General features: G+C 47.3%; 1 protein-coding gene across 2 annotated transcripts in view; it reads right to left on the reverse strand.

Annotated features, from left to right (window-relative positions):
• Positions 1–1,155: 1,155 nt before the first annotated feature.
• The window catches only part of LOC118270440 (uncharacterized), a 34,921-nt gene continuing 8,079 nt past the window's right edge, over positions 1,156–27,997 (reverse strand). The window contains exons 8-23 of one of the 2 annotated variants that reach the window (XM_050697847.1): positions 23,841–24,012; positions 23,399–23,504; positions 19,213–19,361; positions 18,501–18,713; positions 18,026–18,160; positions 17,629–17,713; positions 16,582–16,771; positions 15,769–15,930; positions 15,120–15,241; positions 4,363–4,628; positions 3,484–3,589; positions 3,189–3,350; positions 2,824–2,993; positions 2,427–2,636; positions 2,272–2,348; positions 1,156–2,191 (exon numbers count right to left, since the gene is read on the reverse strand). In XM_050697847.1, the coding sequence (XP_050553804.1) occupies positions 2,059–2,191; positions 2,272–2,348; positions 2,427–2,636; positions 2,824–2,993; positions 3,189–3,350; positions 3,484–3,589; positions 4,363–4,628; positions 15,120–15,241; positions 15,769–15,930; positions 16,582–16,771; positions 17,629–17,713; positions 18,026–18,160; positions 18,501–18,713; positions 19,213–19,361; positions 23,399–23,504; positions 23,841–24,012 (2,458 nt within the window). In that variant the 3' untranslated portion in view covers positions 1,156–2,058. Of the gene's footprint in view, positions 2,192–2,271; positions 2,349–2,426; positions 2,637–2,823; positions 2,994–3,188; positions 3,351–3,483; positions 3,590–4,362; positions 4,629–6,204; positions 6,498–15,119; positions 15,242–15,768; positions 15,931–16,581; positions 16,772–17,628; positions 17,714–18,025; positions 18,161–18,500; positions 18,714–19,212; positions 19,362–23,398; positions 23,505–23,840; positions 24,013–27,997 lie in introns of those variants that run through there. The other variant, XM_050697846.1, reaches the window with a different exon arrangement.

The raw sequence follows: 27,997 nt of genomic DNA on the forward strand, positions 1-27,997 counted from the left end.
TGCTTCGAGGACGGGTCATAAACTCGAATGCATTCTTTGCGGCAATTTTCTTGTGACCCGCTGAGGGGGGTTGTTGATTCTGATTAGGCGAGTAGGATGAGTCTCTCTTTCTCTTCTCGCTTTTTTGTATATCTGTTGGTTTCTTAGTTATAAGTTTATCACCTCGTAGGTAGGCAATATTGCCTTTTTTCCTCTCTTCTTCGAGTTTAGGCTGCAGAGATTTTCTTATTTCTAACGTTTCTTTCGTAAAGTCCTCTTTTATGTATATTCCTTCCGGGAGTTTCTTCTTGTTTTTCAGGATTAGGTTTCGTCTCCAGTTGGAGGTGAAGGAGATAAGTATAGGTCTGAGTCCATTGTTTGTTTTTTGTCCGATCCTATGGGCTTTATCAATTTCATATTCCTGGATATCCAATGACAAGTGGATGTTGATTTTTTCTTTCATGAATATTACTAAATTTTTTCCTTCTTCGCTGCCCTCTTTTATCCCAAAAAATAATAAATTGTTCCTTTTCTTTTCTATCTCTAATCCTTTGATTTTTTCTTTTAGTTCCGTAACTTCTTCTTGAAGATTCTGGTTCTGTTCCTCTAGCATTTTGAACCTTTCATCCAATTGCTGTGAAATATTTTGAGTAACAGCCTTCGTAATAGATATTGTTTGCCTGTCCATTTGCTCTTGAATTTTCGCCAGTAGAAATTGCATCTGGTCTTCCATTTCTTATTTTTGGTATTTCAAATTTCGCGCGCAATATATATGGCGAAATTATTTAATGGTGGAATCTTATTTCTTTATAAGGCAACACTCTATCTGTCTAATTCAGTTTGTAAAGTTGGTCGCACTGACACTTGACAGTATTGTCTCTGGTTTGCACTCAATAATATTTTGAGGTTATGTTATGAATATTTTCACAGCAATGTTTAGTTATTTAGATGATAGATAGTAAGTGAATTGTTCAGTTAACACACTATTTCGCAGATAAATGTTTGTTTATAACTGTTATAGACACTGTTATAACCTGTTGAAACACTTTTTAACGAGATTTTATTACGAGTGATTGTCGGAACGTCTGTTGTTTACTACACCGGAACCGGAACCCAATTTTATTACTATATGAAGGTTTACAGGGTTTTAGTATTCAGTAGAAATAAAAGTCATAGTAACATTTGATATGCAATTATATTCACAATATATTTGCAAGATTACATTAAAGATACCGTCGTTCCAAGTGACAATATCCTTAATATTAATTTTTACAACTTACAACTATACGTATCAATGGCATTCTTACCTATGCTTTCCACACATGTTCGTTATTACTACCTTAACAATATCTTAACACTTAACCTAAGGAAAGACAAGAGGACAGGAACAGAGACAGATTAAAACTAAATTAGCTAAGCGTTTTCCCGGCTTTATGATGCGATGTTAAAACTATTTTTGTACAAAAATACTCTATGAGCAACGCTCCAACAGGCGCACTGCTGGGGCGTTGCTAGCAACTCCTGGCGCAGACGGAGGCGGCGCCGCACGCGGGGGGTGCTGGGCCCCGCGCCGCGCGCCGCCCGCCATGATCCCTCAGTCGCCTCTTACGACTTGCGCGGGACGAGAAGCAGCTGGCCCTTCTATGTTTTTCTTTCCTTCCCAGACCAGCATGGAAAGATGTGAGCATCACGTGGAGCGAGGCCCGCCGCGGGCGCGCCGCGCTCCGCGTGACTGGGGGGGCGGGCCAATCAGGGATGGACCATATTGGCCCAAAGGAAGCTCTTCAAAGAGTGATTATGTTGTTTGTAAAGTTAAGCCACCGCCGCATCCATCGTACGACAGTGCTTATAAATCGCGACCACACATAACGATATATCTGCTGCCGCGATTTATGGATGTTCCATACATATTAAACCTAAGTAAAATAAACTTCTACAGCGCGTGTGTCGGATCACAGATAGGACATCTTTATACAGAACTGACCCACGCACTATGGAAGGTAACAAGAATGACTAAGATACGATACTCTAAGTAAAGGTAGGTGTGGTTATAGACTGAACGATGCACAGAGTCATGAATTATTCGCTGACGGTGATGGTGAGCTGCTTGCTGCGGTTGTTCTCGAAGCGGTCCATGGTCTTGATGTCGAGGATCATGGATATGGAGATGCCGAGCCCGATCAGCATGATGAACGAGACCATTATACCAGACCTGAGGACAACAACATTACGTTAGTTACAGAAATATCAGTGCGGGCAATCGTACAGCATTCAGTGATGACTATAGCTTACCAGATGGGTACAGTAGTAAACCCGATGCAGTCGAAGGCATCGGAGAACTTCTCGGTACTGTCCATGAACATCTGCATCTGTAACCATTAAACATAGTATAATATATTTCGTTACGTGACGTCACGCCACACTATGTTGTATTCTTCGACCATTACCTGTACATCAGGGAGTGTGAGTGTAGCTTCTTCCGACGAGTAGACGAGTGGCAGCGAGCAATGGTAGGAGCGGCCCAGTACAGCAGAGGGCGCGTCAGGCGGCGCTGGTGCCTTCAGGCTGATACCCATCGTCTCCAAGCCGAACTTCACCTCCACGCCCACTGCTGTCCACCAGCCAGCTGACTGCTTGAAGCTGAACTCGAGAGTTATCTGGAAATCATAGTTTTAATGTACATAAGTGGGTTATAAAAGAAGCAAGTGACTATTGGCTCAGTATATTATTAGGTTACTTTCAAGATTACCCTTTTAGGAGTTCATTATTAAATGTTCTAAGGTTTTGACACTAGAACCAAGAAATAAGATTAAGTATGGCAATGAAGTAGTTCCCCAACCTTACCTTATCCCTGCTGTCCCCGTCGACGAACCGCACGACCATGATGGTATACAGGCGGGTGGGCTTGATGGTGGGCTGTCCGACCGGAGTGCTCAGCCGGATCGTGCTGCCGTTCGTGCGCCGCAGCTCCGGCCATCCCGACGAATACAGGAGAGCACTCTTGCCTGGCAGACCTGGAAATTAAACAATATTCATTCATATAATCTCTATTTCCTGTAGGTAAGATAAATATGCCCCATATAAGAGCGACAATAAACAAACTCGGGTATCGAACCCCGAGATCCGTCGGTTAGTAGTACTCGTAACAATTGGGACTACTCACTCACTCGACCTAGAATCCTAAAACAATCTTATAATTTAAACTTTACCTGTAGCGTTGTAGAGTGCAAATTTCTGCATCACTTTCGAAGGTCTCTCATCATCGGGGGAAGTAGTTGACGATGTCGTGTCGTTCTGCGCCTGGCGTCGAACCCGGGCCCACGGCTCTCCGTCAATGTAATCAGCTGACTGACTTTGTGACACTGAGTTACCTGGAGAGTTTACAATCAAGCTTTAGTAGGTATATGAAAGGACAGATAAATACTGACTTGAATTCTCAATAAAATTGTCAATACATTTTCAACTCCACACTTGTAGAAATAAAGTTGAAATTAGCATACACACCTAGAATCCCAAGCACGCGCCCAGCTCCATATATATCTTGTAACCTTGCGAATGTCTCCGTCATCTGGGCGTCGCGCTCCGACCACGGACCTTGCAGCGTCAGCACCTGTGGGCGATACTGGGCGTCCCGTAACCAACGACCACCTTACCGACCCCGGGGTAACGAGGCAGCATGGGACGGAGCGACTCGAACGTACCTCACTATATTACTGAGATATATTTGTTTACAGAACTTTACAAACAGTAGCAAGTAGTCCCACTCGACAAGTAACAAAACGCTGGTCGAAGAGAATGACAGTCTGCGCTTAAACTTACACAATATCATAGAGTGACTGTTCTGTTCTATTGGACGAGCGTTTGTGGAACTTGTCCAGCGAGGGACCGGTATATCTCAATAGTATTTACAGCTGGAGTCGCCTCACCGCCCCGGCCCACACTGACCCTACCCCCCGACGGCTTGTAAAGTGGTCGTTGGCCTCGGAACGCCCCAATATGAACCTCTTTGTCATATTGGAGGCCCTACCCCTACCTTACAACCAAACATGCAACTTATCTACTGAACTTACACCTAAGTCATAACCGTAGAAAAAAGAACCGCAGTTCTTCGTTCTATGGTCATAACATGAACTTAGAATAAATTAAATTACATACAGTACGACTTATTATACAGTACATGGGCTTTTCTCCTCTACGTTGTGTACCTTTACTTTACGTTGTATAAACATACTCATCTTGCTGAAGAAAACCAATGACAGTCATGCGTGTTAAGATGGTTCCCGTACCCACAGCACTCACAATCTGCAGAAGGCTCCTCTTGAGGCTTATTCCTAACTTAAAACTAATGAAATGAAGATACAGTGATGTAAGAGAGAAGCCCACCTGCGTCTCGTTGCTGATGTAGTCGGGGTGCACGTCGAGGAAGTCCTGCGGCAGCACCAGCGTGCTCTGCCGCTCCAGCATCTTGCGCAGCCGCGGGAAGTACCCGCTGGACAGCGGCACCGAGTCCTGGTTGTTGAACACCACTATCGCCGCCTGCTCTCCGTATATCCGCATCAGCTCATCTTGGTCCAAGTACTTCAGAGCTGGTCTTTTGTATTTGTCCAAGGATTTTGGTCCGAAGAATAGGAAGGGGCCTTCCAAGTTGGCTTGGACTGAACATAGGAAGAGCAGGAGGAGCGTCCCGGTGCGACGCATGTTGCTCGGACTAGGCGCGGGCCATGTCTGCGGGGCCGAGCCCGGCGCGCTCGACTACTAGTACCCCGCATCGATCTGCGCGACCCACCCTCGCGCATGCGCCCCGCCGCGCCACACTTATGTAAGTGGCGGTCTGCACAGTGTACCTAGGGGTTCCTGCACCCACCTAGACTACCTATGTACCGTATGTACTGTCTAATTAATTTGTCCGTCGAAGCTTCGAGAAGCATCGAGGGGGAGACTGAAAATGTCCGTGTGATGTGACTTTGTAGCGACGTCGGTTTGCGACGAATTTTCATTAATTATCTCACTATCTGTATCTATTGCAGGTTATAATGGTGTTATTTATTATTTGGTATATCTGTAATGTTCAGTATAAAACATTCGGGGCTGTATAAGTCCATGTAAAACATACAAAGACAATAAGATACACTCAACATTGAACAGCACGAATGGGGCAGTGGCTGAGTAACCGACTGCTGTGCAATGTGTTGTGGGTTTGATTTCCGGACGGAACAATTCTTTGTATGAACCCCAAATTGTTAATTCGGGTCTGGATGTGATAAGAAGAAAAATTCATAATGTGGCGCCACAAAAAAAAAAAAAAACATTAACTAGACCCGTATCATATGGGAATCGAACCCGCGATATGTTACACACGACACATCACTTCAGCTAATATTTAATGTAAGCCCCTTTACCGATGGAACTTTGAATATTTGATACTAGGTAATGCACTTTGTGTGTCGATGCGAAGCGAGGCTTGCAACGTGTAACACTGAATTATTGATGGCCGCTCGGCTAGACTGGGCTAGACAGTTGCATAACCGTCTTGGATTGTACCCCTTGGACACATTTGTAACGATTTCTTGCCTTTTAACCACGAACGCGGCTAAATAGATTCGCACATCATATGTGTTGAAACATACATACATACATACATACATAACCTCACGCCTGTCTCCCATGGGGGTAGACAGAGACAATGGAACGCCAATTGCCACGGTTCTTAGTTCTTACACATCTTTCGCTTTCGCTTCATCAACAGTCATCAGTCTTTTCATGCATGCTCGTCGGTTAAAGGTACTTTTAATTTTTTGAAAGAGTATTATATATTTGTGTAAGTTGGGTCACTGCGTTATGTTTTTCTGTTCCATGTAGTAAACACAATAGCAGCGGAAAAAAACAGATTTATTAATATCATGAATGAGTTGAGTGGCAGATCACAATCTTCTATTTGAATACTTGTAAGCTTGGCATCAAATAATTTGTAATGCAAAATAATCTATTTTTTTTTAATACCTTGCCCCACACTCATTTTCTTCTATGTGGTGGATGCGGTTACAAACACACAAGTTCACATACACATGACACCGAAACAACAATTTGTGGATCACACAAAGAGTTGCTTCGTGCGGGATTCGAGCCCGCTACACGCTGCCACCACGCGCCAACCGTGCAGTGAACATTACTTAATGTTGATACTTACTATAGGGTAAAGGTAAAAGTAACAGTAAAACAAAGGCATTTGTAACAAGGAATGTATATTGTATAATTAAATACTATGTACAGTTTGGTATCGTTGAGTCTTCCACAAATAGAGCCACACTGGGCCACGCCAGACCACGCTAGGCCAATCCAGGCCAGTCCACGCCAGGCCACGCTAGGCCAGGCCACGCCAGGCCAGGCCGGCCCACGCTAGGTCAGCCCAGGCTAGGCCCGCAGTAACCTGAGCGCTACACACCACAGCAATAGCAGTGCATGGGACGGTGACGTCACTGTCGCTGACGATGGGTTCGACGAGAAGAAGTAGGAGTTCTCTGTAATTGCAATAGTTCCGTTAATACCTTAGCACAAATACTAAAACATTTCAAAGGTCATTTTATAAATGAACGTAACCTAACCTAATTTTTTTTTTAAACAAAACGTTGCCTCACATTAGGATTTTCTCCCGTGTCGTGTGTGCGTTTACAAACATACAAGTTCACATGCACATGACACCCAGACCCGAAACAACAATTTGTGGATCACACAAAGAGTTGCTCCGTGCGGGATCGAACCCGCTACCCGTTGCGCGGCAGCCAGTTGCCCAGCCACCGCACTAACCGTGCAGTCATGATAAATTAAACGTAACCTAACCTAATTATTTTTATCTTCGAATTTTTGTCACTGACTGACTAACTGACAGATCATTATAAGGCACTTCTAACAGACTTAGAAGCTTCAAATGTTGCATACAATTAGTATTTAGTGCCTTCATCAGGGAAAAAATCAAATATTTCGTAAATTCGGTCCAGTTTTTTAGATAAAATCATCTGCATCAAGAACTTTGTAATCCTGTATAAATGTATGGGATTACAAAGTTATTGATGCAGTTACAATTTCATCGTATCAATAACTTTGTACACCTATATAAATGTATAGGATTACAAAGTTATTGATGCAGTTGCATTTTATTGTTTAATGGAATAAATCAATCTATAATAAGAAATGAGATACCATCAAAAAACAATATAACAGAATGTTTTTGATTATTATTTATTCAGCCTGTCTTTAAATGTTTAATTCTTCAGAATGTAAATAAAATTTATAAGAAGCTGGTACATCGACTGATACTTTGAATTTTGTAATAATTGGTTTGTATACATACAGGTATATAACGTTAACGAAACACCAGAGACGTTGCAAGTGCGTTGCCAGCTTTTTGGGAGTTAGGAATTTAAGGGTTGTTTTGTTTTTTTTAATTTGGGGAAGATTGGGAAGGGGGTAGTTGGGCCTCCGGTAACCTCACTCACCCAACGAAACACAACGCAAGCGTTGTTTCACGTCGGTTTTCGGTGAGGCCTTGGTATCACTCCGGTCGAGCCGGCCCATTCGTGCTGAAGCATGGCTCTCCTACACTAACGTATTATGGTAATATACATATAGATGGAACTCTATCTCACGATACAACCGGAGTGCCTCGAGCACCGCAACATACGATCAATACAAAAAATAAAATGATCTATTACAATTTTATTATAACTCTATATAAATAGCATCATGAAATAATGTGCCCCCTTCGTGTGAAACAGGGAGCCTACTCCGGTTCTCGAATCCGAAGTTTCGTTTAATTTTCGGCCGTAGGTTTTATTGATTTACTAATAGAATTACTTGAAATAACGTTTTATTTTTAATTTCATATCAAAAGTTATTTATTTATCTTCATTTCATTCCTTCATTTTTGTTCACGAAAGTTCGCAATAGAATTGTAGTATACAATCTGCGAAGTTTCGTCCGAAACTTCGTTTTTCGTTGAATTAGAGTAGACCCCCATTTCTTCTCGTTTTCAACAACACTTTTCATTGTCAACAATAGAATTCAATTTATAGGCGGCGCACGTCGTACGCGTGTACCTATTGACTAGTGGTTCAAAACTGTGCTCCGCAAACGCAAAGATCGGTTAAACGAAATTAAGAAGAAAGACACAACACTAAATATCACGGTGAAAGCTGAAATTAAAGCTAAATCAAGGAGACAACTGAGAGTAGCAACTGGTTTTAATAATTCCAAAAGTTAGTTTCTATGAGTGAATGAGAAAATTTGTGTGAGAGAAAAAAGTAATAGTAATATTGGTCCGTAACTTAACGAACCTCTTAATAGTTTCAGATTTACGATGCACAAAGGGGAATCACCCACTGTGCTGTGTGTGGCCTTGTAGGGGACGTGCAAAACATTTTGTATGAGGGTTGGCGTACCTACTGAATCTAAGAGGTATCGGGTTTTTTTGTCATAGTATTTTAGCGTCACCATTATCATCTGAGGCTAGATCTCTGTATCAATTAATTATTTTATTTTTAAGTTTAATGGCAACCTGTTAATTGTTTAGCAACTTCATTGTAGAATGTACTGAATTTTGTATCTTATAATGGGACTATAGTTATTTCCTTGGAAAAAGCCCTAAATATAAAATAGAGATTTAAAAAACTTAACAAAAATTATAAAAGTGGCTCTTGACCAGGAAACGGTTGGGAAGCCCTGCTATTGACAGACTGAACACAAGAATTGGTAATGTCGGAGTGTAACAAACAAATATAGCATGTTACCAAACAGTGAGAAGTTACTCCCATTGTGGTAGGTAAGGCACGCTTGTACGATTTATTAGCAATCTGCCTCAGCCGGGTAAGGATCGGGGGAACATTGGCGAGTCGCCAGCTCTCTAGTAACGAGCCTGTTGAATAGGTGCTGTTGTTGTTTGTTATGGTGTAACTACTAGTGAGGTAATTCGTGTTGTTTACCCCATCATAATACTACTACTTGCACTACTTGTCATAAGAAAACGAAAATACTTAAACTTTTTGCTCCTCATTTGAGATAAGCTTTTCAATTGAAATGATGTTATTAGTTACGAGGAGAGTGAATATTTTTTTAAGAATATAGGTAGACAGTTGATCCGGGCAAATTTTAATGTATTGTCAGTTACGTTTAGTGCGAACTATATTTTTAGTAGGGTTAAACCATAAATCAGAGCAAATTTTAAATAACAGTCTAATTGTAAAGCACCGTTTATTGAACCAACCCAGAGTATTTCAATTGGTTAGAACCAACTCTATCATAAACATTGCAAACATTTTCCAAATAAAAATTTCATTTATCAAAATTCAATCTCCTCAATAAATCCGCACCGCGAGTGAATGTTCCGGGGCCCGCTGCAGTCGCTGCATCGACCGGCCGGTATAAAGCTTCCAGTACATAGGTACATAGGCACATAGGTACTCAGCCAGACGGACAGCGCCGGAGTAACCACGGAACAAGGGTAGCATTTGCTACGGGCCCCGCGTTAAAGAGCCAAACTTGTGTCTGCGTTAGAGTGCTTACAAGATGTTCGAGAAAGAACGATCCAACATACGGTATTTATATTTGAGTGTGCGAGAGTATGCTTTGGCACTAACGGGCCGGCTCGACCGGAGTGATACCACAGAAAATCGGCGTGAAATAACGCTTACGTTGTGTTTCGCTGTGTAATTGAGGTTACCAGACCAATTACCCCCTCTTTAATCTCCGAATTCCCAATCCTCAAATCCCTAACACCAAAAAGCTGACAACGCACTCCTTTGTTATTCCTCGGGTGTCCATGCGCGACGTCAATTGCTTACCATCAGATGTTACGTCTGATCGTTTACAAGCTTAACCTATAAAAAATACTTCCAGATACATCCTGTTTAAGATTGAGCGCTTCCCAAAACAATAACTTCCGGGTCCCACGTTATTAGTCCGTCACTGAGAACAGCGCTATGTGCTAGACCCACAGGATACCTAAGGTTATTGATCCAGCGGCGGCGCCGCGCATGCGTCCCGCGGTGGTGCCACCGTACACAAAGCGATGCACACAGCTGCATGTGTCTGTGGTCGACAATGTAGCGACACTGTTGCAGGGACCGGGGAGGCTGGGTGTGGTCGACTGGTCAGTTTGACTATTGCCTTGTGCTGAGCTGTTGGGATGCTGCAAACTATGGTATTGGTCGGTCTTTACAACCCTGACCTCAGACAACATTTGGAAACGTAACCAAGTTCGAGAGCATAGTCCTTGTTACATGTGACTTTTATTCTTAATCTTATTAATGTTATATCATACTATCATCTAGTCGGTATCTCTGGAAGACTTGAAATTCACTTGAAACTCATATAGATAAAAATTCTACAAAGAAAAGATGTAAACAAGAACATTAGGCGTGCTAGGAACTTCCCTAAACACACGTTTAACGAGCTGAAACGTACCTCGTTGATAAAACCACGTGAATCATTGTACGCCTTAAATATTTCATTAGTCTGTAGTGGACAGTTGTATACAATTTGGTAAAACCCGCGCCTCGTCGCGTGACGAGTATAAGTACTAGTTACTAAAGAACTTGGAACCAAATTGCTGAGCACTACTCACCGCCAGTGTAATGGATAGTTTACATTCATTATTTACCATCAGTCCATTCCCCTCTACTACCACAAATCTACAATTAATTATTGGTAGAATCGTGCCAATTAAGTAAATTTTGGGGTTTTTTCGGTTTTTAATACTGTAGTGAGACATACTAAATTAAGACGCGATGACGTTACGACGAAGTAAGCTGCGCAACGGTATCGTGTCTGCGCACGCTGCTCAAGAGTCCCTCTGTGACTCGAAACTAGTAGAGCTTTTCTCAATTAATAGTAAACTGTGGTTTTTAATTAAATTATTCTCAATATTAAATAGAATAGACTTCAAATTGTACCATTACTTATTTATTCATTGTCGATATTGATTCGACGTGACGTTATATCATCTACATATTTCCTTGTTTCCGTAAATAGTAACGCTTGGATCGATGAGCTGCCAACAATAACTTGACCTCCTCTACGTTACTGAATGACTCTCCGTGTCCTTGACCTACTGAGACTCTGTCGCCCGACGTTTTATTCGGAAGGCGCGTAAATCATTCGATGAAGAGGGGTCTCCCTCTTCACCGAGTATGTTTACTTCTAAATATAGACATAATATATAAATACAGATATAGGTATCATAAAGTCTTTTCATAAATGGACCCGGGTACGTCCTAAAACTGCGACCAGCCACCGAGGAATGGGCAGCAGCATTCTCAAATTTATCGGTGACCTAACTGCGATCCCCAAGCCGCCTGCCAAGCGTGGGGATTATGGCAACCCCCCCCTTTCACTATGAGCGACAACAAAATTACACGGCCCCCAGTCCCCGGCAGCTCCGCTATTCCTGATCTAGGTAGCGGATCAGGTAACGGCGGAGCAGGGGGTGCTAAGAATCCCCGGCAGAGAAAGCGCTACCACCCCCGACGAACTTTGGCCCTGGCAACGCACAACATCCGCACACTGCGGACTGATGAGAAGATTGTCGAGCTGGAGGAAGAATTGAGCAAAATGCGGTGGGACATCTTGGGACTATCTGAAATCCGAAGAGAGGGTCAGGATACGATAATCCTAGATTCCGGCAACTTGCTCTTCTTCCGGGAAGGAGACCGTAAATCCCAGGGTGGTGTCGGATTTCTCGTCCGCAAGTCTCTCGTCAACAACGTGTGTGAGGTCGACAGTGTGTCGAACAGGGTAGCGTACCTTATACTCAGAATATCTAACCGGTATTCGCTGAAGGTCATACAGGTATATGCGCCGACCTCGACACATTGTGACGACGAAGTAGAGGCTCTGTATGAGGAAATTTCAAAAGCCATACACTCCTCCGAAACACACTTCACCGTTGTGATGGGGGATTTCAATGCAAAGGTGGGCACACGGAATAGCGATGAGTTGAAAATAGGGCCATTTGGATATGGGCAGCGAAACCATCGGGGCCAGCGGCTGGTCGACTTTATGGAGAGGGAGAGACTCTATTTGATGAACTCCTTCTTCCAGAAGCGACCGGCCAAGAAGTGGACATGGATAAGCCCTGATGGTTCTACCAAAAATGAGATCGACTTCATCATGGCGACCGAAAGACGTATATTCAGTGATGTCTCTGTGATAGCGAAGGTGAAAACCGGTAGCGATCACCGTATTGTCAGGGGCACACTGAACATCAATGTAAAACTAGAGCGGTCACGCCTGGTGAAGTCCACGCTCCGCCCTGGACGTGCCCAGATCCAAAACCCCGAGCAGTTCCAACTCCAACTGCAAAATCGCTTCCAGTGTCTAGCTGATTGTGGAAACGTGGACGAGATAAATAATGGGTTGGTGGAAACTGTCCGAGCAGTGGGGTCAGACTTCTTCAAGACCCCCGCCGAAACAGGCCCCAAAAGCTCTCCGACGGAACCTTAAAACTTCTTAAGGATCGTAGCGAGATGAGGCTGCAGTCTTCAGACGATATGTCTGAATACGGCAAGCTCAATAGACGAATCTCGAAATACATGCGACGTGACCTGCGGGCCTATAACGCCGCAAGAGTCAGAGACTTAATTGAGCGAAACAAGGGCTCAAAAGTCTTCGCAAAGAATTCGTCTGTTGGGCAAAGCCAAATGACGAGGCTGAAGACCGAGGATGGCAGCGTCATCTCGTCGAAGTCCGAGATCCTCGGAGAGCTCGAGAGGTTTTACGGACAGTTATACACCTCAACACGGCAACCCATCGTCGGTACAGCTCGGGACCCAAGAGCTAAACTGACGCGGCACTACACTGAGGATATCCCAGACATCAGCCTGTACGAGATTAGGATGGCTCTCAAACAGCTTAAAAACAACAAGGCGCCGGGCGATGACGGAATCACGTCGGAACTTCTGCGAGCGGGTGGAAAACCGATACTTTTAGTCCTCCAGAAGCTATTCAATTCCGTCATACTCGAGGGAACCACGCCGGTAGCATGGCAACGGAGTGTGGTGGTTCTGTTCTTTAAAAAAGGCGACAACTGTCTGCTAAAGAACTACAGACCTATCTCACTTCTGAGCCATGTGTATAAGCTGTTTTCGAGGGTCATCACGAACCGTCTCGAACGCAGGCTTGATGACTTCCAGCCTCCCGAACAAGCCGGATTCCGAAAAGGTTTCAGTACCATAGACCACATTCATACGCTGCGGCAGATTATACAGAAGACCGAGGAGTATAACTTGCCACTATGCTTGGCGTTTGTGGACTATGAGAAAGCCTTCGATTCAATCGAAACCTGGGCGGTGCTGCAGTCTCTCCAGCGGTGCCACATCGACTATAGATACATCGAGGTTTTGAAGTGTTTGTATAACAACGCCACCATGCGCATCCGACTCCAGGAAGAGACTACGAGGCCAATCCAGTTGCGGAAGGGCGTGAGACAGGGAGACGTTATATCTCCGAAACTGTTCACGAACGCACTGGAGGACGTTTTTAAGCTCTTGGACTGGAGCGGACGCGGCATCAACATTAATGGCGAATACATCACTCATCTCCGTTTCGCCGATGACATAGTCGTAATGGCAGAGTCGCTGGAAGAGCTGAACACCATGCTCAGCGACCTCAATACCGTTTCCCAACAGGTGGGCCTTAAAATGAACATGGACAAGACGAAAATCATGTCAAATGTCCATGTTGCACCTATACCGGTTGTCGTTGGGAACGATATACTCGAAGTTGTAGACCACTACACATACCTGGGTCAGATCATCCAGCTAGGTAGGTCCAACTTCGAGAAAGAGGTCGCCCGAAGAATCCAACTCGGATGGGCAGCATTTGGGAAGTTGCATGAAGTCTTCTCGTCAAAAATCCCGCAGTGTCTGAAGACCAGGATGTACAACCAGTGTGTGTTGCCAGTGATGACGTACGGTACCGAGACATGGTCCCTAACTGCTGGCCTTTTAGAAAGGCTCAGAGTCGCCCAGCGCGCGATGGAGAGAGCTATGCTCGGAGTATCTTTGCGCGACAAAATCCGAAATATGGAAATTCGCCAAAGAACAAGAGTTACAGACATAGCTCTCAAAATATGCAGGCTGAAGTGGCAATGGGCAGGCCACGTCGCTCGGAGGACTGATGGCCGCTGGGCCAGGAAGGTGACTGAGTGGCGACCGCGGACCGGAAGACGCAGCGTGGGCAGACCTCCCACTAGGTGGACCGACGACATCGTCAGAGTGGCGGGGAGCCAGTGGATGCAGGTGGCGGCTTGTCGTTCTACGTGGAGGACCAAGGGGGAGGCCTTTGTTCAGCAGTGGACGTCTCTCGGCTGATGATGATGAAAGTCTTTTCGTTCCAGTAATTTTACAGTACAATATTATGTCGAAATTGATAACTGATAGAACTGGTAATACAGTGACCGGCAAATTGTCGAAATGTCGTAATGGATGATTCATCCCGTGACGGTACGGCAGGTAAACAGTAGTATGTGCAGGCTCCAGGTACATAATGTAGTGCATAGGGTGGTGGTACATGTCTGCCGGGGGAGGCAGGTTCAATTAAATCCCGAGTTTCCGACCACAGCCAGACGGACGTACGCTGTGATTTTGTTCGGAGGTTCAAATTTAATTGTGAAAAGTTATTGCGTTATTTTATGGAATAGGGGGCAAACGAGCAGACTTGTCACTTGATGGTAAGTGATCAATGCCACCCATGGATACCCGCAACACCGGAGGAGTCATAGGTGCGTACTCTTTTCTTGAAGGTCGTACCAGTTCAGACTTACTTTTTGTTAAAAAAATCGTTTATTAAAATATCTTTGGTTCCTAATCTCTGCACCAAATAATATGAAAAATTAAATCCTTTCATATGTAAGATAATAATCATAGGAATGTAGGTATGTACGCATATACATGACTCCTGAACTACTGGACTGAATTGCTTTTTTTATATTTCATACACGACGAGCAACGACGAGCAATGATAAACAGAATAACTTATTCGTTATTCGGTTTGCGAAAAAAGTAAATCGACACATTCACTTGAAACACTGAAAATTGGTGCCTACCACGTTGACTCTAGTATCACTGTATGCAATAAGAGTGTAGACTTACTCTTCCTGTCGTTGGGGTCGGTGGTGCCGCACTGGCGGTAGGAGATGGTCTTCTTCCGCTTGGTGTTCACGTACCCGGGGATGAAGATGGTGGGCGAGTCCAGACGACCCGACGCCAGCAATCTGTACATATGATGGGGTTTAACATCACATTCATTAATTGAGAAAAAATTTGTGTAATTCGTGTAGTGTGGACTGGCGGTTGTGCAACGTGTAGCGGGTTTGATTTCTGTACGAAGACATTTTTTGCGTAATTAACAAATTGTTGTTTTCTATCTAGGTGTCTAGTGTATGTAAACTTGTATGTTTGTAAACATATCCATGACACAGGAGAAAATTACAATGTGGTACAGAATTTAAAAAATTAGTAGAGATACAGATTTTTTGTAAGTTTGTTCTGCGTATTTGTAGAGTGCAGATTAATAATCATATTTTATGGTTTCTTGATAACTAAAAAATGGTAATCAGTCTGAAATTATTATTGTGATGTGTGTATGTGTTAAAAGTGTAAAAGATAAGAACATCATTCAAAATCTAAAATTTTGAATCTATTGATCAGACCAACAGCAACAAGTTCCATCTGACAAATACTAGCTGTACCTAATGTGTATGTGAGAGAGAGAGAGAGTAGTGTGTGCAGCGTGGCTAACCTGGTGAAGTCCAGCTCGAGCCTGTTGGCGTGTGGTCCGGTGAAGTGCAGCAGTAGCTGTATGCAGGCGCCGCCGTGCAGCGTGCGCGTGCGCCGCGCGTCCAGCGACATCATCCACGGGGGCACGCCCATCACGCGACGCATCTCCTCCAGGAACATGCCGCTGCAAGACAATTACCGACGTTTTATAAATCATCTACTAGGCTGAAGTTCACTCATACATAACCCCGATATTGATCCCCGGTAAACCCGCTAGGCAGTCCGCAGCTCCGGATCAGGCATCAGCCCTACTGGGCCCCATCTGTGGTGGTCTGATGGCTCTTTGAGGCGCGCGCGGGTCTGGTTCTAGTCGGGCGGTGAGCTACCCTTGCTCGCCGTCCGCAGCCCTGCACTTATGGTGGCTGGAGATCGTCGCGCGATCTCCTACGCCCGGAGTGTCTCTAGCTAGCATGACTGCAATCACAGAAGGAGGAGACGGTATCCCAGTCCCCCTCACTCTGCGTCATGGCTACTTTCCTCATACAGCTATATTGCGGAGTATCCGTGGAAACGGTTACAAAGCTCAGCTATTACATCTTCGTCGCTTAGCTACATAGCACATCTCTCATAGAAAAACACGCTTACGCGGACTAATTAACATAACTAGTGAAAAGTATGTATTACATTATTTTCTACATTCATTACATTTCATCTGCCTTATTTTATTCCTAAGAAAATCTGCAGTCCCCAGATTTGATGGGCAAAAAATTAAAAGTTTCCGGTTATAACCCCAATATACAGTATGACTAGTAGACGATACTGGCGAGATACTCACAGCACGAACCGCGGCGGCTTCATGATGTTGACGTACTTGATGATGTCCTTGTCGGGCTCGATGTTGGCGCAGGCGAACCGCTCGGGGCTGCGCTCCGGCCCGAAGATCACGATGGAGCGCCCCACCGCGCTCACCGTCCCCTCCAGCGGGAAGTTGCTGTCCATGAACATCTGACGCTTGCTGCCTATGTCTGGAAGCAGAGGGGCAATTCTGAACTGTCGGCTACTTAATAAAACTTTAGGGAACAGAGAGTAAAGTTCCCTAAGAAAAGGAGGATCCTCCGACCAGGCGAGGCGTGCCTGGCGGGCTTTCTGCCCAACTGTTGTTCGTTGGGATTTTCTATCCGTGTTATTTCGCATGTAAACTCCATATGTGCGATGCAGGATATTTATGACGTCATCCGTTGATTTGCTCGTTGATAGTCTATGTACGACTTCTGTCATCTGTCACTGTTACTTGTCAATGTGTCGCCACAAAACCACCGTTGCGTTTGGTCACTAGTTTATTACTGTCTTAGTGACACAACAAATACAGTATGGTGCAGGTACGCACACATGCAAACACGTACACATCAAATTCACTTGAAGATCTTAAGTAAATGTTTGATCAAAGTATGTTTCTTGGTCGCTTCCAACCGGCCTATTTGGAAGTCATTGGGACCTATGTGCAGCAACGGATGTGGACGTTTTGTGACTGATAGGATGATGATGAAGATGATGAATCTTCCTTTTTTATTTCTATTCGATTGCCTTTTGGTAAGTGCAATCACTAAGTAAACAGTTTCGAACCTAAATAAATACGTTATTGTACAATAATATCGTAAGAAGGTGCAGTTGAAAACCAGCGTCAGACACTACCTTGCTGTCTGGCGCATTTGCTGAACTGTACCTATTTGGCGCGGCCGTCAGTGAGGCGCAAATAATTTAATTTCTTGTATTAACTTTTTTTTATTTTCTTCATAACTTTAAACATTTGTAGTCCCTTGTCTGTGCTAAATAAACGTATTTTCTATCCTTCTAAGAATATGTAGAGAAGTATAAGACTCACTGATGGGCCCGAGCCGGTTGGTGAGGTCCCCGACGTCGCAGCGCAGCGGGTTGTCCGGCCCGCACTCCTGGTTGTACAGGTCGTGCTGGAAACCAAGCAAATCATTAGTATTAGCAGGACATATATATATAACAACCATGTAATAGGGGGTGAGCCTATTGCCATATACTGGACACAATTCCAGAATCCGTGCTACCATCGGGAAATTTTCAAAATTTTGAAATACCCAGTAAGTAATTCTTTACCCGACCCGGAAATCGAACCCGAGACCCCTTGTTCGGCAGTCGCACTTGCGACCACACGACCAACGAGGCAGTCATGACTACACGAAGGTTCAGCTTCCCTTCTTCATAAAAATAACTATTTAACTTAATAATAAACATCAGGTTATACTCACATTGAGTGGGTCAGCGAGCTGCGTGAAGTAGGGGTTCCAGCGGTACCCGCCGGCCACGCAGCGCGTGTTGGTCACCTTCACGGCCGCGTCCACCCCCACCGGGTTCACGAAGATGGCCCAGTTGTGGTTCAGGGTCTGCAACCGATAGCACGTTACACAATGACCTGATGACTTCTAGTTAAGACTGCAGACGTCCTTAGAGTATAATTTGGGCCCTATGTAGCTGTTCTCGAAGTCTGTACCCCTAGTATGAATTTGCTATATGTGTAAAGTAATCGGAATGAAAGTGCGTTCGGCGCTTTAATTGGTTGATTTATTTAAGCCGGCCGATCATACCGTCAATACTGGTCAATGATATTCCTTTATACATAGAATAAGGCAAAATATTAATTAATCTAGATACTTTTGAAATATTAGCTGTAAAACCGACATAGAGAGCAATAAGCAGAATGGTCTACAGTCACTAGATCCTCACCACGTTGGTGTCCCGCACGCCGGGATGCCTGAGTTTGACCTCGATGACGGTGTCGCTGGCGCTGCCGTCGTTGTGTATGAGCTGCGTGAAGCGGATGTAGCCGGTGGCGAAGCCCCCCGGGTGGTGGAAGGACGCGATGGCGCGCAGCTCGCGGGCCTCCGACGGACTGTAGCCGCGCTCTATGGACGAACACGCCCAGCGACGGTTCTTCTGCTGACAAAAATGGTTTCATGTAATAGACTAAGAGAGAAGGTACATATTATTATAATAGACTAAGACATTACTGTCTGCCTGTCTCTTTGGTCGAGTGGTCGCACAAGTGACTGCCGAACAATGGGTCTCGTGTTCGATACCCGAGTCGGGCAAAACATTACTGGTTTTTTTTCGGATTTTCACCTCGCGCTAGCACGGAGTCTGGAATTATGTCCAGTATATGGCAATAGACTCACCTCCTATTACATGGGACTTATAACACAAATGGTGAAAAGTGGGTGAATATTGTATATTGGCATTACGTGCCGTAATGAGCACTCCTGCCTACTCCTTAGGGGATAAAAGGCGTGACGTTGTGTGTGTTACAGTCCGTCTTTTATACTATTTGAACAAGAAAATATCTTCAAAAACGATACAGGATTTTATTATTCTTATACGGTATTTGCTAAAGGTCCAACTTGCAAGTATTTGGTATATAAGACCTGGTGAACCTGGTTACCTTCTTATGCAGCACGACGGAGCGGCCCAGCACGCTGTAGGGCCCGAACAGCGACAGCTGCGTCTCGTTGAAGGCCGTGGTCAGCGACTGCGACTCCACCAGCCCGTACTTGGCGCCCAGGTCGCCCAGCTCGTACTGGTCCGCCGTACCTGTAACACCAACAAGTATTCATGATGTAAAAGGCTAGTTTCCTACTAATCAAATTCAATACATTTTTCGAAACGTCAAAAATCTCTCTATTATGACGTCATAAGTTTTTGACGTCAAATAGCAGACTTATTACTAGAAATTTAGCTAAAAAAAATCGAACATTAAGTAATTCATAAAATGTATGAATGAGAGTGTGATTATTTTTGAATATTTTATTGTATTAAAAAATTGTAATCATTTATTTTTGACCCAGTCATCATCCCTATTACAAACATTTTGTCAGGACCTGCCTCATTGGTCGAGTGGTCGTAAGTACGACTGCCGGACAGGGGGTCACATATTTTCCGGGTTAGGCAAAGTATTGCTAGGCTATTTTCAGTTTTTCCAAAATTTCTCAGTAGTAACACGAAGTCTGGAATTGTGCCCAGTATATGACAATAGAGTCACCCTCTATTACATGGGGGTAAAAGGCGTGACGTTGCAGTACCTTTAGTGGGCGGCGGGCTGAGCGTCCTGTTGACGTGGAAGGGTTGAAGGTGTCGTACAGTGTACAGTACCTTTAGTGGGCGGCGGGCTGAGCGTCCTGTTGACGTGGAAGGGGTTGAAGGTGTCGTACAGTGTACAGTACCTTTAGTGGGCGGCGGGCTGAGCGTCCTGTTGACGTGGAACGGGTTGAAGGTGTCGTACAGTGTACAGTACCTTTAGTGGGCGGCGGGCTGAGCGTCCTGTTGACGTGGAAGGGGTTGAAGGTGTCGTACAGTGTACAGTACCTTTAGTGGGCGGCGGGCTGAGCGTCCTGTTGACGTGGAAGGGGTTGAAGGTGTCGTACAGTGTACAGTACCTTTAGTGGGCGGCGGGCTGAGCGTCCTGTTGACGTGGAAGGGGTTGAAGGTGTCGTACAGTGTACAGTACCTTTAGTGGGCGGCGGGCTGAGCGTCCTGTTGACGTGGAACGGGTTGAAGGTGTCGTACAGTGTACAGTACCTTTAGTGGGCGGCGGGCTGAGCGTCCTGTTGACGTGGAACGGGTTGAAGGTGTCGTACAGTGTACAGTACCTTTAGTGGGCGGCGGGCTGAGCGTCCTGTTGACGTGGAACGGGTTGAAGGTGTCGTACAGTGTACAGTACCTTTAGTGGGCGGCGGGCTGAGCGTCCTGTTGACGTGGAACGGGTTGAAGGTGTCGTACAGTGTACAGTACCTTTAGTGGGCGGCGGGCTGAGCGTCCTGTTGACGTGGAACGGGTTGAAGGTGTCGTACAGTGTACAGTACCTTTAGTGGGCGGCGGGCTGAGCGTCCTGTTGACGTGGAACGGGTTGAAGGTGTCGTACAGTGTACAGTACCTTTAGTGGGCGGCGGGCTGAGCGTCCTGTTGACGTGGAACGGGTTGAAGGTGTCGTACAGTGTACAGTACCTTTAGTGGGCGGCGGGCTGAGCGTCCTGTTGACGTGGAAGGGGTTGAAGGTGTCGTACAGTGTACAGTACCTTTAGTGGGCGGCGGGCTGAGCGTCCTGTTGACGTGGAAGGGGTTGAAGGTGTCGTACAGTGTACAGTACCTTTAGTGGGCGGCGGGCTGAGCGTCCTGTTGACGTGGAAGGGGTTGAAGGTGTCGTACAGTGTACAGTACCTTTAGTGGGCGGCGGGCTGAGCGTCCTGTTGACGTGGAAGGGGTTGAAGGTGTCGTACAGTGTACAGTACCTTTAGTGGGCGGCGGGCTGAGCGTCCTGTTGACGTGGAAGGGGTTGAAGGTGTCGTACAGTGTACAGTACCTTTAGTGGGCGGCGGGCTGAGCGTCCTGTTGACGTGGAAGGGGTTGAAGGTGTCGTACAGTGTACAGTACCTTTAGTGGGCGGCGGGCTGAGCGTCCTGTTGACGTGGAAGGGGTTGAAGGTGTCGTACAGTGTACAGTACCTTTAGTGGGCGGCGGGCTGAGCGTCCTGTTGACGTGGAAGGGGTTGAAGGTGTCGTACAGTGTACAGTACCTTTAGTGGGCGGCGGGCTGAGCGTCCTGTTGACGTGGAAGGGGTTGAAGGTGTCGTACAGTGTACAGTACCTTTAGTGGGCGGCGGGCTGAGCGTCCTGTTGACGTGGAAGGGGTTGAAGGTGTCGTACAGTGTACAGTACCTTTAGTGGGCGGCGGGCTGAGCGTCCTGTTGACGTGGAAGGGGTTGAAGGTGTCGTACAGTGTACAGTACCTTTAGTGGGCGGCGGGCTGAGCGTCCTGTTGACGTGGAAGGGGTTGAAGGTGTCGTACAGTGTACAGTACCTTTAGTGGGCGGCGGGCTGAGCGTCCTGTTGACGTGGAAGGGGTTGAAGGTGTCGTACAGTGTACAGTACCTTTAGTGGGCGGCGGGCTGAGCGTCCTGTTGACGTGGAACGGGTTGAAGGTGTCGTACAGTGTACAGTACCTTTAGTGGGCGGCGGGCTGAGCGTCCTGTTGACGTGGAAGGGGTTGAAGGTGTCGTACAGTGTACAGTACCTTTAGTGGGCGGCGGGCTGAGCGTCCTGTTGACGTGGAACGGGTTGAAGGTGTCGTACAGTGTACAGTACCTTTAGTGGGCGGCGGGCTGAGCGTCCTGTTGACGTGGAAGGGGTTGAAGGTGTCGTACAGTGTACAGTACCTTTAGTGGGCGGCGGGCTGAGCGTCCTGTTGACGTGGAAGGGGTTGAAGGTGTCGTACAGTGTACAGTACCTTTAGTGGGCGGCGGGCTGAGCGTCCTGTTGACGTGGAAGGGGTTGAAGGTGTCGTACAGTGTACAGTACCTTTAGTGGGCGGCGGGCTGAGCGTCCTGTTGACGTGGAAGGGGTTGAAGGTGTCGTACAGTGTACAGTACCTTTAGTGGGCGGCGGGCTGAGCGTCCTGTTGACGTGGAAGGGGTTGAAGGTGTCGTACAGTGTACAGTACCTTTAGTGGGCGGCGGGCTGAGCGTCCTGTTGACGTGGAAGGGGTTGAAGGTGTCGTACAGTGTACAGTACCTTTAGTGGGCGGCGGGCTGAGCGTCCTGTTGACGTGGAAGGGGTTGAAGGTGTCGTACAGTGTACAGTACCTTTAGTGGGCGGCGGGCTGAGCGTCCTGTTGACGTGGAACGGGTTGAAGGTGTCGTACAGTGTACAGTACCTTTAGTGGGCGGCGGGCTGAGCGTCCTGTTGACGTGGAAGGGGTTGAAGGTGTCGTACAGTGTACAGTACCTTTAGTGGGCGGCGGGCTGAGCGTCCTGTTGACGTGGAAGGGGTTGAAGGTGTCGTACAGTGTACAGTACCTTTAGTGGGCGGCGGGCTGAGCGTCCTGTTGACGTGGAAGGGGTTGAAGGTGTCGTACAGTGTACAGTACCTTTAGTGGGCGGCGGGCTGAGCGTCCTGTTGACGTGGAAGGGGTTGAAGGTGTCGTACAGTGTACAGTACCTTTAGTGGGCGGCGGGCTGAGCGTCCTGTTGACGTGGAAGGGGTTGAAGGTGTCGTACAGTGTACAGTACCTTTAGTGGGCGGCGGGCTGAGCGTCCTGTTGACGTGGAACGGGTTGAAGGTGTCGTACAGTGTACAGTACCTTTAGTGGGCGGCGGGCTGAGCGTCCTGTTGACGTGGAAGGGGTTGAAGGTGTCGTACAGTGTACAGTACCTTTAGTGGGCGGCGGGCTGAGCGTCCTGTTGACGTGGAAGGGGTTGAAGGTGTCGTACAGTGTACAGTACCTTTAGTGGGCGGCGGGCTGAGCGTCCTGTTGACGTGGAACGGGTTGAAGGTGTCGTACAGTGTACAGTACCTTTAGTGGGCGGCGGGCTGAGCGTCCTGTTGACGTGGAAGGGGTTGAAGGTGTCGTACAGTGTACAGTACCTTTAGTGGGCGGCGGGCTGAGCGTCCTGTTGACGTGGAAGGGGTTGAAGGTGTCGTACAGTGTACAGTACCTTTAGTGGGCGGCGGGCTGAGCGTCCTGTTGACGTGGAAGGGGTTGAAGGTGTCGTACAGTGTACAGTACCTTTAGTGGGCGGCGGGCTGAGCGTCCTGTTGACGTGGAACGGGTTGAAGGTGTCGTACAGTGTACAGTACCTTTAGTGGGCGGCGGGCTGAGCGTCCTGTTGACGTGGAAGGGGTTGAAGGTGTCGTACAGCGTCGTCTTCTCGCACGGGAACTCCAGGTCGCGCTCCACCGGCACCTGCAGCCACGATGACATTCATACATTATACACTTTGATACAATCATTCTGGATATAAAAATAATTATCTTACTGGCCACAAAATCCCTCTTGAAATTTCAACTGAAAGCTCTCTGAACACGATCATCAAAACAACTTAGCAATTGAAATATCTAATTATTAAATGATTAGAACTTTTTTGACTGCGTAAATAGATTTTTCTCTATACTGGACATATATAATATGTACTGTAAAATATGTATCAACTGGGCTCAAGTTTCGTAACTAGCTAAAAGTCAATGTAAGTAGCCAGTTAGTAAGAATGTAACGTTGCATGCAACAGTTCCCGCTACATACCACGTGTATCTTGTAGTCGGTGACGTCTTGGAGTCCGTCGAGCGTGACGAGCACGTTGGTGACGTCATACTCGGACTGCTGCGTCATCTCGATGCGGCCCTTCAGCGGCGCCGCCTCGCCGTTACTGAACCAGTCGCGGACCACCGCCTTGCGACGGTGCAGACCGTTCACACTAATGACAACAACAATGGACATAATATAGTTTACTTCAGCGGCGCCGCCTCGCCGTTACTGAACCAGTCGCGGACCACCGCCTTGCGACGGTGCAGACCGTTCACACTAATGACAACAACAATGGACATAATATAGTTTACTTCAGCGGCGCCGCCTCGCCGTTACTGAACCAGTCGCGGACCACCGCCTTGCGACGGTGCAGACCGTTCACACTAATGACAACAACAATGGACATAATATAGTTTACTTCAGCGGCGCCGCCTCGCCGTTACTGAACCAGTCGCGGACCACCGCCTTGCGACGGTGCAGACCGTTCACACTAATGACAACAACAATGGACATAATATAGTTTACTTCAGCGGCGCCGCCTCGCCGTTACTGAACCAGTCGCGGACCACCGCCTTGCGACGGTGCAGACCGTTCACACTAATGACAACAACAATGGACATAATATAGTTTACTTCAGCGGCGCCGCCTCGCCGTTACTGAACCAGTCGCGGACCACCGCCTTGCGACGGTGCAGACCGTTCACACTAATGACAACAACAATGGACATAATATAGTTTACTTCAGCGGCGCCGCCTCGCCGTTACTGAACCAGTCGCGGACCACCGCCTTGCGACGGTGCAGACCGTTCACACTAATGACAACAACAATGGACATAATATAGTTTACTTCAGCGGCGCCGCCTCGCCGTTACTGAACCAGTCGCGGACCACCGCCTTGCGACGGTGCAGACCGTTCACACTAATGACAACAACAATGGACATAATATAGTTTACTTCAGCGGCGCCGCCTCGCCGTTACTGAACCAGTCGCGGACCACCGCCTTGCGACGGTGCAGACCGTTCACACTAATGACAACAACAATGGACATAATATAGTTTACTTCAGCGGCGCCGCCTCGCCGTTACTGAACCAGTCGCGGACCACCGCCTTGCGACGGTGCAGACCGTTCACACTAATGACAACAACAATGGACATAATATAGTTTACTTCAGCGGCGCCGCCTCGCCGTTACTGAACCAGTCGCGGACCACCGCCTTGCGACGGTGCAGACCGTTCACACTAATGACAACAACAATGGACATAATATAGTTTACTTCAGCGGCGCCGCCTCGCCGTTACTGAACCAGTCGCGGACCACCGCCTTGCGACGGTGCAGACCGTTCACACTAATGACAACAACAATGGACATAATATAGTTTACTTCAGCGGCGCCGCCTCGCCGTTACTGAACCAGTCGCGGACCACCGCCTTGCGACGGTGCAGACCGTTCACACTAATGACAACAACAATGGACATAATATAGTTTACTTCAGCGGCGCCGCCTCGCCGTTACTGAACCAGTCGCGGACCACCGCCTTGCGACGGTGCAGACCGTTCACACTAATGACAACAACAATGGACATAATATAGTTTACTTCAGCGGCGCCGCCTCGCCGTTACTGAACCAGTCGCGGACCACCGCCTTGCGACGGTGCAGACCGTTCACACTAATGACAACAACAATGGACATAATATAGTTTACTTCAGCGGCGCCGCCTCGCCGTTACTGAACCAGTCGCGGACCACCGCCTTGCGACGGTGCAGACCGTTCACACTAATGACAACAACAATGGACATAATATAGTTTACTTCAGCGGCGCCGCCTCGCCGTTACTGAACCAGTCGCGGACCACCGCCTTGCGACGGTGCAGACCGTTCACACTAATGACAACAACAATGGACATAATATAGTTTACTTCAGCGGCGCCGCCTCGCCGTTACTGAACCAGTCGCGGACCACCGCCTTGCGACGGTGCAGACCGTTCACACTAATGACAACAACAATGGACATAATATAGTTTACTTCAGCGGCGCCGCCTCGCCGTTACTGAACCAGTCGCGGACCACCGCCTTGCGACGGTGCAGACCGTTCACACTAATGACAACAACAATGGACATAATATAGTTTACTTCAGCGGCGCCGCCTCGCCGTTACTGAACCAGTCGCGGACCACCGCCTTGCGACGGTGCAGACCGTTCACACTAATGACAACAACAATGGACATAATATAGTTTACTTCAGCGGCGCCGCCTCGCCGTTACTGAACCAGTCGCGGACCACCGCCTTGCGACGGTGCAGACCGTTCACACTAATGACAACAACAATGGACATAATATAGTTTACTTCAGCGGCGCCGCCTCGCCGTTACTGAACCAGTCGCGGACCACCGCCTTGCGACGGTGCAGACCGTTCACACTAATGACAACAACAATGGACATAATATAGTTTACTTCAGCGGCGCCGCCTCGCCGTTACTGAACCAGTCGCGGACCACCGCCTTGCGACGGTGCAGACCGTTCACACTAATGACAACAACAATGGACATAATATAGTTTACTTCAGCGGCGCCGCCTCGCCGTTACTGAACCAGTCGCGGACCACCGCCTTGCGACGGTGCAGACCGTTCACACTAATGACAACAACAATGGACATAATATAGTTTACTTCAGCGGCGCCGCCTCGCCGTTACTGAACCAGTCGCGGACCACCGCCTTGCGACGGTGCAGACCGTTCACACTAATGACAACAACAATGGACATAATATAGTTTACTTCAGCGGCGCCGCCTCGCCGTTACTGAACCAGTCGCGGACCACCGCCTTGCGACGGTGCAGACCGTTCACACTAATGACAACAACAATGGACATAATATAGTTTACTTCAGCGGCGCCGCCTCGCCGTTACTGAACCAGTCGCGGACCACCGCCTTGCGACGGTGCAGACCGTTCACACTAATGACAACAACAATGGACATAATATAGTTTACTTCAGCGGCGCCGCCTCGCCGTTACTGAACCAGTCGCGGACCACCGCCTTGCGACGGTGCAGACCGTTCACACTAATGACAACAACAATGGACATAATATAGTTTACTTCAGCGGCGCCGCCTCGCCGTTACTGAACCAGTCGCGGACCACCGCCTTGCGACGGTGCAGACCGTTCACACTAATGACAACAACAATGGACATAATATAGTTTACTTCAGCGGCGCCGCCTCGCCGTTACTGAACCAGTCGCGGACCACCGCCTTGCGACGGTGCAGACCGTTCACACTAATGACAACAACAATGGACATAATATAGTTTACTTCAGCGGCGCCGCCTCGCCGTTACTGAACCAGTCGCGGACCACCGCCTTGCGACGGTGCAGACCGTTCACACTAATGACAACAACAATGGACATAATATAGTTTACTTCAGCGGCGCCGCCTCGCCGTTACTGAACCAGTCGCGGACCACCGCCTTGCGACGGTGCAGACCGTTCACACTAATGACAACAACAATGGACATAATATAGTTTACTTCAGCGGCGCCGCCTCGCCGTTACTGAACCAGTCGCGGACCACCGCCTTGCGACGGTGCAGACCGTTCACACTAATGACAACAACAATGGACATAATATAGTTTACTTCAGCGGCGCCGCCTCGCCGTTACTGAACCAGTCGCGGACCACCGCCTTGCGACGGTGCAGACCGTTCACACTAATGACAACAACAATGGACATAATATAGTTTACTTCAGCGGCGCCGCCTCGCCGTTACTGAACCAGTCGCGGACCACCGCCTTGCGACGGTGCAGACCGTTCACACTAATGCGACAACAATGGACATAATATAGTTTACTTCAGCGGCGCCGCATCGCCGTTACAATGATTAAGTGTCGATACAACTTAGTTTAAAATTACATACAGAGACATAATATAGTTTACCTCACATGGAGCCGCCATCCGCTCCGTTACTGAACCTTGCGACGGTGCAGACCGTGGTCATCGTAGATGAACAAGCGATCATATACTCAACTACATTCATTTATATTACCAATCCTCATTTCCTGTGGATCGTTGGTCGAATAGACAAGGGGTCTCGGGTTCGATTCCAGTGTCGGGCAAAGAATTACTAGGCATTTTTCGCCTTTTCAAAAATTTCTCATCGATAG

The sequence above is a fragment of the Spodoptera frugiperda genome, chromosome 13 (assembly GCF_023101765.2).
Source record: "Spodoptera frugiperda isolate SF20-4 chromosome 13, AGI-APGP_CSIRO_Sfru_2.0, whole genome shotgun sequence".
NCBI classification, from domain to species: Eukaryota; Metazoa; Arthropoda; class Insecta; order Lepidoptera; family Noctuidae; genus Spodoptera; species Spodoptera frugiperda.